The sequence below is a fragment of the Urocampus carinirostris genome, chromosome 6, assembly GCF_059441175.1.
Source record: "Urocampus carinirostris isolate Australia breed hairy pipefish chromosome 6, RoL_Ucar_1.0, whole genome shotgun sequence".
NCBI lineage: Eukaryota > Metazoa > Chordata > Actinopteri > Syngnathiformes > Syngnathidae > Urocampus > Urocampus carinirostris.
The window spans coordinates 21,854,089-21,867,590 of record NC_142354.1 but is presented as its reverse complement, the minus strand read 5'-3'; the positions used below and the strand labels follow the sequence as shown (position 1 = coordinate 21,867,590).

Sequence of the window (13,502 nt, the reverse complement as noted above, 5' to 3'; positions counted from 1 at the left end):
TCCTGTGGGTTATTCGTGTGAATCGTGTATTTTGCACAGCCACAAATATATCTCCTATTTACACATACGATCTTGAGTAAATCGCGAATGTGTTTTTCATACAAATCTCTCACCATATAGGTGTTGAGTAAAGTGATGGTAATGTAGAGCTTACATTTTCAGTTGTTGGAAGGACATTGCTGTACAAACTAATGCCAGCTGCAGTTAATGGCAACGCTAAGCCACCCGAGAACAGTGTCAATGTCATGTTTAAGGAGACTTGTTGAAAGACGGCAAAAATTTCAGGCATTTACAATCACTTTAACCCAAATTCAAGCACTTTATGAAGGCTTTCAAAGCCAGTTTTATATTTTTTCCGGTACCATTAAAAGGAAAAAAAAATCATGTATTTCCCAGAGCCACAAATATATCTGAGATTTACATATGAGTTTTAATCTTGCGTGTGCATTTATGGAGGTATGATATTTAGCTTTAGAGTAAATCACGAATATATTTGTTTTTCAGACAAATCTCTCCCCATATAGATGTTCAGTAAAAATTACAGTAATATGTGACATTTTCAGTTGCAGGAAGCTTCATTCCAATTTTCCACTGGGAAACACCACCCTTATTTTTTTAGCATGGCCCATTATAAATGTCCATAATTGATACATAATGCTTGCACTAATATACATTTCATAGTACCCGTTTTAGGAGTAGCATGCACCTGTTCTCTTTGGTTCAAACTGTAATGGGCAATGACGCTTTACAGGGAAATGCCGCACAAAATAATGCCAGCTGCAGTCAATCAGGAGAAATAAAGAAATGCAATGGCAATGCCAAGCCACCCGAGAACAGTGTCAACATTTTGTTTAAGGAGACTTGTTGAAAGACAGGGCAACAATTTCAAGCATTTTCAAACATTTCAAGCACACTTACAAACCATGTTGAATACTCGTAGGTCGAGGAATTTGTATACATATTACATTACTTACCAAGGGGAACGTGACATGATAGCTCACAGTCTTGCTTTTTAGAGTCTCTGTTTTTTCATATTTCTTTGAGATTTGTAGCGCTTGTTTTTCAGTTGCATTACACAATACAGTGACATCTAGTGGTCAAATATTGCATTGTCCCTTAAACTTCCACTTTAAATGGTATGCATAAATGCAGTTAATGTGTTTATGATGGTGTAACAAATACCTTCAATTTTCAAGGCATTATCTGACATTACAGTTGGTAGGTATTATCTCTCTACTTCATCTCTCATTGCGGTACCAAAAAAAACCCTGTAAAAAAAAAAATATATGTTTTTTTGTTGTGTGCCTCTTTGAAAGTGCTAAGGGGAAATAGTTTTTATGCGACATAATACATTACTAGGTAAATATTTAAAACCTATTCCAACAAAAAGGGGTTGTACAAAATTTGGAACTTTGGTACTCTCTGCCGCCATCATCTGGCTTAAAGTCATGATGGCAGCCTCGGTCAGCTCATGATGTGCGTGCATTTCTCAGACGTGTTCGAATAAACTGTTTTTTGGGGGGTTTGGGTTGTCCTTTGGACTCTACTAGAAGCAGGTCTTTTCTTACTTTCACCATTTTCATGCTGGACTCACAAATGAAAACAAAGAAAAATAACCGGCGGGGACGAGCATGATGTCACTATCCAGCACTTTCCCCAGTCCCCCCTTTCTTAAAACCTAATGTGATCCGTGAGCTGTGATAAAATAAGGTAGAAGCAGGTAGAATCATTGGAAAATAAAGCGTAAGGGCTCTTTGAACTCAGTTGGGCATTGTTTACACATAATAGAGAAAACAGAAAAAAATAGAGAAAATAACTTTCAACTCACCTCACATGACGCACGCCTTCTTCAATTCTACCGAAACTGAGAAATAATCTTAACGAGTGTCATGTTATAAATCATCAGGAAGAATTTTATTAACCCAGGCACAGTTCATACAAAAGCATTATGCATAGTTAAAATACCACACTCCAAATGTTATTTGACCCTCTCAATAACTGCTCATTTAGTTTTAACTTTAAATGTTAGTTATGACTGCCAATGAAGATAGTGCTGGTTCATTCATCATCAACTAACTGATCCAGTGATATCACCGATCTAATCAATAAGGGCTCAGAAACCAAAAGCTTAGTGCAAAAGAAAAAAGATCATTTTAAATGTCCCACAAACAGATTTAACCACCATCTGATGCAGTTTGATCGAAGCTCGCGTGAACATCTACCACCTTCTCCTCTACTCGTCCTTTTTCTCGGGATTGTCTCTCCATATGCAGTAGTTGAGGGAGGTGGCCAGACAAAGCCAGGCCAGGTAAGGCGCCATCAGCCAAGTGGCAGGTCGGCTGATGGAAGACCAGGACCACATGGTGGCGCCGACCGTCCCGGTGAGGAGCACAATTTCCACGAAGGCCTGACGTCAAACGCTTGAGGTTAGACAAATTTTGACCCTATCGGGTGACGTCGCGTTGCGATTCCCGGATGTATGGGCACCGTGACGGACGGCAGTTAAATAAGCAGATGAGGTAAACAAAAAGCAATAACCACGACGGACGAATATAACCGCGACTTTTTACGAGGGTGATTTCTTGCTGTGCAAACCAGCAAGGTTTTAAGCCCAGTTTAGCATTTTATCGTAGAAGACGGAAGACAGGGATGGATATCTGCAATTGGATGGACGGGCAGCCCCCCCCCAAGTACTTCAGGATTTGCAGCAAGCCTTTTATGTATCTCTGAGCGATTTTACGTGAAGTAGAGACAAGTCACGTCAAAAACACCCAATGTAGCAACTAACAAGTTAGCTAGTGCTACTGTAGCCAAAATAAAAATGATAAATAATGAGCAGTTTTTGGTTATAGTCGATTTGAGATTTGATGGCACCCTGGATAAAACATATTAGCATACGCAACTAAAGCCAGTGTCTTGCATTTTGCCATTGAGAGGTACCTCTACCTGTCAGCGCAGCAACACCATCTACTAAGACACAGGTGTCAAACAGGCGGCCCGCGGGCCAGATCCAGCCTGTGAGACACTCAGAGAAGCGCAAGAGAAAAACAAGCTGCAGGTTGAAATATGTCAACTTAATGTTGCCAAAGCCAGGTGCCTCAAACAAAAACACTGTACTTGTATCTCTCTCTCTCTCTTCCACCCTTTTCTCCCACTCTCTGTCTCTCTTCTTTCACTCTGTGTCTCTCTTTTTCTCTTCCTTTGTGGCTCTTTGTCTCTTTCCGTGTCTTTTAAACTTCTTTTGCTCTAACTTCCTTTTCTCTCTTTTCTCTTTCCCTCTTCCTACCCTTCACGCTTTCTTTTCTCTTTTCCCTCCTTCGGTCTTTCTATTTCTCTTTGGATTTCTTTCTTCCTCTCCTTTTCTTTTCCCCCTCTCTCACACCTTTCTCTCTTTTGTTTCTCACGCTCTCCCTCTCTTTTTCTTTCTTTGAACACACAGGGTCATTTTAGATCCCACCTATGAATCAAGGATTAATACTATCCACTTCCTTTAACCCTCCTTTGGGCCATCAAACTGTTAATAGCAAAGAGTTTTTTGTATGATGTCACCAGTCACTCATACTGGTCTTTTCGGAGTCTCCAAAATGACCCCTCTTGGGAACGCTTAGAAAAATGTGCAAAATACTAATGTTTCATTTTTTAGATTCGAATTTGACCTGGGACCAGGTAAGGGTTCATGCATTTGTCCCATCTGTTTTCTAGCTTACATGTCCATGCTACACTCATCTTGCATGTCATTGCAACAAAAAACAATAAAAATCAGAGCCTACCATTTCTGTGTGTTCCAATTTAGATGACTCAATGTTGGTAGCACTTGCAGTGATTTATTTAAGTTGAGCACAAATCTTTTGTCGTACCTTTCATAAGAAGCCAAAGATGTCCATGTTCTCCAAACGGTTCAAGAACAACATTCAATTCACTTGGGGTACGTCTTGGATTGAGATTTTAGGTAAATTATACAGCATTATAAATATGTTAAATTTAAGTTAACAGCAGCCTCTACTGGGAAGCTCTGTAAGGGTTGCCGTCTATGAATCCATGAAAAAAAACCCCTCACTGTTATGCGTTTATACAATCGCACTACGTGACATCGCAATGTTGAGTAATTTCGGTCAATCGTGCAGCCCTACAGCTTACCAGTTTACCGCCGTCCGTCATGGTGTCGGCACCTTCCGTCAAGTGGTTATGGTGTTCGCAATGAGTCGAAATAAGGATTAGCATCACAATGGTGGGGTGAGCTTACCAATTTGATTTTGTGGGCACCAAAGAAGATGGGCGTCCAGGCCCAGTTGAGTGCCAACTGCGCTCCGTAAAGTCCGAGGGGCACGACCGCATTCTCAGTGAAGCCTCCAAGTTCTTTCCATACCAGATAAGAGCCATACCTTTTGTCAAGAATCGAAACGGGAAAAATAGGTGCTAGAGTGAAGTCTTTATTTCATTTTTTCCTGGATTTCACCTATCCCATCATTTGTTTATTCATTAAACCAGGGGTCAAAAACCAGGAGCGGCTATTTTCATGAGAACATCTAGCTCAGAGATAAAATTCCCTCTTTTATTGCATCTAGGCCAGGAGTGCAACACCGTGTTTCTACCACTAGGGGCAGGAGCGCTGTAGCACTTTTCTACCTTTCTGGCTGGTCGGGATGAATGTTATGTTCTTCACGTTTCTCTTACCCAATGAGATGCATCATAATACACATACCACGTAGCATTTCCTAGATATTTTTCTAAGAGGATAGTTTGCGGAAATTATGGAAAAAAAATTACGAATCTCTAACAATGCACACTTTTAAAGCGAATGTTTATATCGCTCAAAAATGTCAAAGATTTAAATCTGTAAAACGGAATGGAGGATGATGAATGACCACTTAATTCCCCATGGTTAGAATGGCCACGTCACATAGCTGAAGTCACATAACATCCGTTTACAGGGAGTTCCAAATGGTTTGACCCCCATTTGCAGTGTACACCTATGACATGGCCAAATCCAAGCACTTTTAAGGTACATTTTTCAAATTTTCCCGTACCTTCAAAGTAAAAAAAAAAAACAGTGCCGATCAAAAGAATGTTTTTTGTCGTTGTGGACTCAAGCACTAAAATAAAGTTGCTAAATTTTGTGTGATTTTGCTCCAGTCCTATCTATGATCTTTTTAGTTCAAGGGCTGCTATAAACTGACATGAATTCTGCCATTCTGCTTCAACAATGCACGCGCACCTTCAATACGTCACACTTGTTTACAAACTTGGAAAAGACTCGATTTTTGTTGGGTAATAATGGAGTTCGATACAAAATATGTATAACAAGCAGAAGAAATTAGCAAAAATTTGACTCATTTTAATGATATCGATTGCTCCGAAACATTCAATCTTTCAATCTTAGACACTACAGATCTTTTGCTTTTTAGTTTTACTTATTTTAATACATATTTTTGGCATGTTTTTCAGAAGATGTGTCTAAATTCGTTAAAATATAAATGTAAAAAGTTACTTTTTTGCATTTTAACATTGAACAGTCAATGCTTTTAATTCATATTTTATTGTTTTGCATTTTTAGAGATTATAAAAATGTTTGGTGTGAAAACAATCTAAAAGTTTTTGGTATTACACAAATTCTATTTGTAGATCTGTGAATATTTTATCCCCTGAAAACATAAAAAAAAATGCGAGAAAATTATAGTTTGATTATAGTTTGAATGTGCCTCTGTATGATTTTATCCTCAAAAACACCTTAACAAAGCCAAAGATGATATCCAGGTGTCGTTTGTCTTTTGTTAAAATTGTATCAGTTTAGGTTGTCAACTTTCCCATTCAGAAAAAGACAACGCAGAAGTCCTTCAAAGATAGCGGCTGGCTGTCTCACCTCCCTAAAATGTGCATCTCCTCCCTATCTATGCTTCCTTAGAAATATACTGCATCATTGTCTAAGCTTACCGAAAAATAATTAGCTTCTCTCTCTACAGGAGGGCTAATCTTTATCTTCCAAGGTCAGTCGAGCAGCTGGCTGGATACTTTAACCTTTTCGTTTATCATGACAGTGTGACACCTAGCGACCAGCATTATATCGTTTTATGTACTCATGTGATCCTGTATAAGCCAAACAGATGTGTTGTTTCACGACTGTGTTCTGAATAACTGGGCCAGTAGTTATCGGATATGTGTGATTTTCTGAGCCGATCTTGGCAGCAGATCTGAGGGACAGCTCAGGTTGGATGCGCTTCCGATGAAAAAGCTACCCAACTCAATCTCCGACTCAGAGTGTGTTTCTTTGTTTACCTGAATACAATCTCAAGTTTTAACCTTGACAAATGATTCATTAATAATTAATTTGGTTCATATTTTTTTACTATTATAGATAATATATGCCTGAATTCCCATGACTAGTCTGATGAACTTGTACTTCTAGATGCGACAGTACTGCTTCACATGACAACCCGATAATGAGGACAGGAGAAACCATCGTCATCATTTTTACACACTTTGTTTACAGTATATTTATTCATTTTAAAGCGTGGTCTATCGAGTCAGACTGCCAGGAAACACGGCAATGGAAATCTTTTTAAGTATTTTCAGGCACTTTGCCCAAAATTCAAGCATTCTTCTGACCTTGAAAACGCAACATTAAAATTCAAGCATTTTCAATGATTTCAAGCACCAGTACAAACCCTGCATTTCATAGGCGAATAGTTTTAATTTTTTTCATTGGAATAACCTCAAATTTTCACTGGTCACGTAGAAGCAATTTTTGTGTGTAATGTTTGGCATTTCTATCTTTTCGGGTTAAGAAATACTGTTCACTTCAAACAAAAAGGCGTTTTGCGTGTTGGAATATGCTTGAACTAGTCTTAAGTTAGTTCGTAATCAAATCCTCAGAATCCGCCCAACTGACGTTTGTTGAATGTGGCCTTTCAAACACTCCTATGAAGACTACGCAGGAAGACTTCATGAACATTCTCCACTGTCTCAGCAGATGTTGATGTCTATCAAGGTGGTTTCAGGTTTGCATAGGCAGCTCTTTTCTTGAATTTTTTGTCGCAAAGTCATAATTTGTTTTGTCGTTGATTTAGTCTTTCCAAAATGTGTGAATAAAGCATGCTGCACTGTCCTCCAGACAGAGACAGAGCATACTATAACACGCAAAATGCCTTTTCTTTTGAATTAAATCACATTTTTGAAAAGATAGGAATGCCGAACGTTACATACAAAAACTTGAAAGCAGTGAAAATTTGAGGTCACTTTACTGAAAATTGTCAAAAAGATTGGACTACGAAATGGGGTCAAACATTTTGGAACACCCTCATTCGCAGTATATCGTGACATTTTTACTACAGAACTCTGCTTGCACCTTGTTTTAAAACCATTTATCACGACAAAAACAATGGTCAAAATGAATCTCTGTGAATTTAACTGGAGGGAACCACATTTCAAGTGGGATATTTGTTGATAAGGGACATGTACTCTGGCATGAATATTATCTCATATATTTTATGAAATCATCACAGGCCACACAGTGATAAAAACTGGGATCAGCTTTGAAAGCATTGCTTAATTCTGTCGTAAAATATAAAAATATATGAGCTCTCAATACTCTTCTTGTATGGGTCTTTGAATCAAAATGGTTCCTTGAGTAAACACAGAATGAGGTTATATAAAACTGGTATTCCTTGACAGGATGGCCAGAGCAGAGATATGGAATTAGGCATTTAGAAACACGGCTTAACCTCATTTCACCTGTGAGTTGTATTGTTCACCGCTTGTTTCTATAGTCGACTAAGATGCTTTGCCGAGTGACCCTTACCCCATTCCCGTATAGAGACAGGTCCACACCACAGGAAACGCTGCATTCGGGGGCCTCCACGATGGTTTCTGCAGGGTGGTATACCAGGTCTTCACCTCTTTTCGGGTGATGTAACCACCAAAGAGCCCCCCAACGTGTGGCAGGGCCGTCAATCCAACCATGTGCATCCACATTCTAAAGACAATAAATAAGTAATGAACACAATATTTGCACTTAAAAGTAAGCATCGCTAATTATAATATTTAGGAAGAGCAGAGGCAATGCTGTCCTCTGCTGGCCAATGTTTCACATGCAGGATGTCTTCTGTTTACCTCAGTTTTGAAATTTGACCCGGCAGGAGAGGTCATCGCGCCAAATAATTGCTCATTTTCGCTAGATTCTAGGATGTAAGATGAAGTAACCTATGCCACTTTTTTCCCTAAATTCAACCCAAGCACCCCCGACGTTTTCAAAATGTTTTTAAATTGTCTTAACAGAGGACAGGTTATGCTTAATTATAATGAAAACCCCCTGATTAAAAAAGTATAACGTAAAGAAAAAGTGAACAATGCAGTGTCGGAATACTCCACTCTACATCTTGATATGGTTCAGTCCATTTGATTCCTAGCACCGATATTGCTCCTCTTTCACACGGCTAGTGTCACTTGCGTCTGTGGAGGCTACGATGTATTATGTTATGAAGTGGTTATGTTGAACAGCTATTTGACCACCCAGTACCATGACTTTGTTATCATCAACAGATATTAGTCTTAATTTTAGCTTCATTGAATGAAATCCAACAATAATCATTAATTGTCATGTATGTGTAAGCTACAAGTGTGGACCTGGCAATGTGACGGGTCCCAGATGACCCCGGGTACCACACAACAATATTGATTTAAAGTGGCCTAAGCCTCACCCTCAGGGTTTCTGTAAAATAAGGAAATTGTGTGTTGGAATGAGTCTGTGTAAACCACTCTGCTTGAATCCTTTCACTGATGTCATTTTATTTACAATAAACAATACCAAACATTCTTTATAGACAAGTAAAATACACAAACAAGGTAACCAACAGCAAAATAAACAAGTTCCGTTTGTAAAGTTCCACATTACTTCAGGTACCACACAAAAATATTATTTTTAAGTGGCCTTTTTTAGGAAGATTGCGTGTCGGAATGTGGCAGTATATACCACTCTGTTTGAATCCTTGCGCTAATGTGATGTGGGTGGAAGTGACTCACGCCGTAAAGCCCACTGGTGAACCGATACCGCACAAAAGGTTCCTACTTTAATGACAACACACTGTGGCAATATTGTAAATTGTCTTTGGTTTTTCACCATTTAAATAAATACATGGATTAAATAACAAAAATTGTGTTCAATAATATTTAAAGTAAAATAAAGTGCTCCCACTAATATATGAGGGTATCACAGCGACACAGCTTAATTCGTGAAGTCTAGTGTGGAATTATAAAGTGTTAAATAGCATCCATCATTTTCTTATAAGTTCTGAGCTTCTTCTTCTGTGTGTGTATGTGTGGGTACTCTATTAGAAATAAATGAGTAAAAACTGGGCATAGGGTAGTAGTAGTGGTTACTGTAATGTAATGTTCACTAATAGGAAGTGACAGTCCTGAACAGTTTTGAATGATCCTGAATCACTTTAAAGGGACAGTGTGCTGTCACAGTCTTGTTCCACGGACAGACTGAGGAGATCATTTCGTACTCATTACCCTATTTCTATTAGTGTGCATTTTTCGTAGCTCTATTTAAATACTCTATACCAACACATTAAATGGGTATTTTTGTATTCTATGTCTTTTATTTTATTATTTCATTTTTCAACACAAGGATACTGCTGGATGTACAAATTTTCCTACGGGGATGAATAAAGTATCTATCTATCCATCATTTAGTGCGTCCTAGTGGTACAAAAAAAACTATTCAGTAAAAAACAAACATTGCTTTCAATAGGTAAAAATACATCATACCAATGCTAATTCTTATAAATAGTCATGGCTCGAGGAATTTGTATTCATTTACATTGCAGAATCTATACTTAGTAGTGGTCGCCAAGTTTGTCTGGTATCTTGCTGCTACGCTGTGCTGAGTAGGTGCTGTTTTTTGTTTGCATCAGACAATACACTGCCATCTAGTGGTCTAATATTACACGGTTACCTTAAAGTGAAATGAAGAAAAAAAAAAATCTGCTGGACACTCAGGGTGCTCAGCACTCCCAAAGTTTAAAACCTAAAATGGCCCTTGGTTCATGTTGACATGTCAGCCACCATTAGGCACCAGTCGTTATTTTACAGTGGTAAATAAATTAAGGGCGACGATACAACAAAACTATATGTTGTGCAAAAAACATTTATGTTGTTGATGAAACGTCCAAAATGCATTTATCTGTCATTGAGAGTGTTTTAAATAAATCAAGGTTCATATGTAAACAGGCAGTTTCAGGCAGGTTACCCTTACCTTTTGGCTTGTTGTTGGTCTTTCACGAATTGTTACGTTGTGTTACCTAATTCATTACAAGTACTGCAGTTTTGTAAGCGTCAGGCTCTTGTCTTGTGATACGAATGTCTTAAATGGGAAGGGCAGTCTTATCTAAAGCGGTTAGAAGTCACTCCCTTGCTGCTAGTATGCGTACAGAGATGAGTACTGTACTCACGGCAACATTTTTGTATCTTATTCCGGTTTAGTCTTTGCTTCCGGTGTTCGTCACAGCTCTGACAACAAAGATGACAAAATCTGTCAAGATGAATCGTACTGATTTAGTTCCCTTGTTACGTATATTTTAAAAATCAATTAAATAAATATGTCCCCTATCCAATGCCCGAAGTCACCATGATAAAAAGAAGTGTGACAATGAATTAATATAAAATAGTTTTACATGACAGTACTGTATTTTAATATGGCATTTTAAGTATTTAAAGCAGAGGTAGGAAAACTACGGCCTGTGGCTCACATGCCACCTGCAAGGCTCGCTCCCGCCCGCCAAACGAAAATTTAAATATTTTAATGACAGTAAAAGTAAAGTATTACTCATAAAATAATGTTTTAGGGCCACTTTTGTCCCCAGTAACCATTTGAGGGTCTAGGATAAAAAATACTACAACAAAAATACTAAAATAAATACTACAAAACTAAACATCAAATTAAATGCTTTATAAACAGGGGTCTGATCTACGATTTTGCTTTCATTCTAAAGAAATAGACATTAAAAAAATTGTAATACGAAAATACTACCACATAAAAACTGCAAAAATACAATTAGATTAACACAATCAAAATACCAAAAAATAATCAAAATATTTTTACAAAAATACTACAAAATACCACTACTGAAAAAAAAACTATTACAAAATATGACAAAGTATTTATTTACTACAAAAATACTTCTTCAGAAATATTACAATACGAAAAAAATAATACTATGAAAATGCTTGGAAATATTTCTCCATAACTACTTCAAAAATATCACTACAGTCTCACTATAATTACAACAGAAATAATACAAATACAGTGATAGTTAAACAATGCTACACATATACTACAACAATTCTACTATGGAAATACGACAAAATACTACTATGGAAATACTAAAAAATACCAATTCATGAATACTATTATAAAAAACTATTAAAAATATATTAAGACAGAAATATTACTACAAAAATACTACAAAAGAATTATTAGGGCAGAAATACAAAAAAACAAAACACAACTAGAATAATACTTAAACATACTACAGATAAACTACAATTTTTTTTACAGAAATAGCATAAAAATACTCTAGCAAAAATACTTAAAACATATCACAACAGTAATACTACAAAAAGATTATACAGAAATACTACAAAAACACAATTATGGTAATATTACAAAGCTAAATATCAAATTCACTGCTTGAAACAAAACCCTTTTATTATTGTGCTTCAATTGTGAGCGAATCAAAACCAATTTGATGAAACTATCCATCCATCCATTATCTGCAACGCTTATCCTCAGTAGGGTCGCGGGGGTGCTGCAGCCCATCCTAGCTGTCTTCGGGCAGTGGGCAGGGGACACCCGGAACCGGTTGCCAGCCAGTCGCAGGGCACAGAGCGACGCACAACTAACTCGCTCATTCACACCTAGGGACAATTATGATCGGCCAATTCACCTGAAATGCATGTTTTTGGAATGTGGGAGGAAACCCGAGTGCCGGGAGGAAACCCACGCAAGCACGGGGAGAACATGCAAACTCCAAATAGGAAGGTTCGACCTCATGACCTCAGAACTGTGCCGCCGCATATGTCTCTCCGGCAGTGACAATATATTGCCTCAAATACTATGTAGACTTACCATAGAACAAATGCAGACATTCTTATTAACTTTATCCAATGTGAAGCACATTGTAAAGCGGTTTGGGAGGTCTTCATTGACTGAAAAGCCCTATATAAATGCAGACCATTTACGTTGAGTCGGTGCTGTGGACGACCACATAGCTATATCCAAAGCAGACACTTTGGAAAGGGTAAAAAACACATCCCATCACCCAGCTTCTCAGGATACCTCGTATCAGATGTGCATGTACCCCATGCACACCATTTGTCTAATATGTAAGAAAAAACACCAAAAACACGGACAAAAACTGACTAATTGCAATGCATTTCTATGGAAACTCAGAATGTCCAAGTGTACAGTATTGGGTTTGGTACACGCACTGTGATTGTCTCATCACGTTTGGGGGCGCGGCTTAGCCTTTGGTCAATTTAGAACTTAAAAGGCACAGTGTGTTAGAAAAGACTGAAGTTATTTAAAAAAAGATTGATTTAATAAATCAGCAGAAATACATAAACTCTCATGTGATTGTTCATTTTCAAAAATACCCGTAAGTTCATTTTTTTGACATAACATAAGCCTCACTGCTACAGGTACCCCCCAAAACTCAAAAAGGCTTAATGAAAAAATAAGATTTTTTTTATTTTTCCTTGGTCTTTTTAGCACTTGTTTTCGGCTGCACCACACAAGGGAACTAAATCTGGAGGTTCTGCGCTGACTCATTTTCAAGATGCACTTGAAAAATCCATTGCAGCCCGGTCATCCTGGAAGGGGGATTACCTCATGTGCGTTCCTTCTCAAGGTTTCTTCACTTTCCTCATGAGGTTTTGGGTTTTTCCTTGCACTCATGTAGGTTTAAGATCAGGGGATGGTGTCATAATAGTCTGTAGTTTCCAATAATTTGTGATCTGTGCAGCCCTTTGAGACTCATTGTGATAAAGGGCTACACAAATAAACATGACTTGAACTTGACATCTAGGTGTTGTCATGATTACTAACTCAGATCCCCTGGAGCAATCATGTGGCGCCTGGGTGGGCGCCTTCTGATTGGCTGGCACTCCTCTCTTAAGCACCCTGCACCCAGAGGGGAGTGTCAGAGCGTACATTCTTGTAACTCTGTGTGTTTCTCCCTATATCCCGTTCGTTTAGAACTCTGCTTACCTGATTTTTGCCTGCCTCCGATCCGACCTGTTTCTGTCCCACGTTTTGATCTGTTCCCCAGCCCTGGTAAACACGACATGCCTGATTTCTGCACTACGATTGACGACTCATTCCGAAGTTATCTCCCCGGCGCCGCTGCTGACGTCTGACGGTCATCGCGTCTCCAGCAAGCCCTGAACGCTCCCTTAATATAAGACTAAAACGAATGCTCTGGGGTCCACTGGTCTGTTCTGGTTTT

General features: G+C 38.3%; 1 protein-coding gene across 1 annotated transcript; it reads right to left on the bottom strand.

The window, feature by feature from the left end:
• Positions 1 to 1,887: 1,887 nt before the first annotated feature.
• tspo (translocator protein) lies at positions 1,888 to 10,482 on the bottom strand. The gene is made up of 4 exons (XM_088337161.1): positions 10,253 to 10,482; positions 7,796 to 7,969; positions 4,244 to 4,382; positions 1,888 to 2,407 (listed from the first exon to the last, which is right to left on the bottom strand). The coding sequence occupies exons 2-4, from the start codon at positions 7,966 to 7,968 to the stop codon at positions 2,234 to 2,236; spliced, it is 486 nt and encodes a 161-aa protein (XP_088193287.1). The 5' UTR covers position 7,969; positions 10,253 to 10,482; the 3' UTR covers positions 1,888 to 2,233.
• Between the last annotated feature and the right edge of the window lie 3,020 nt (positions 10,483 to 13,502).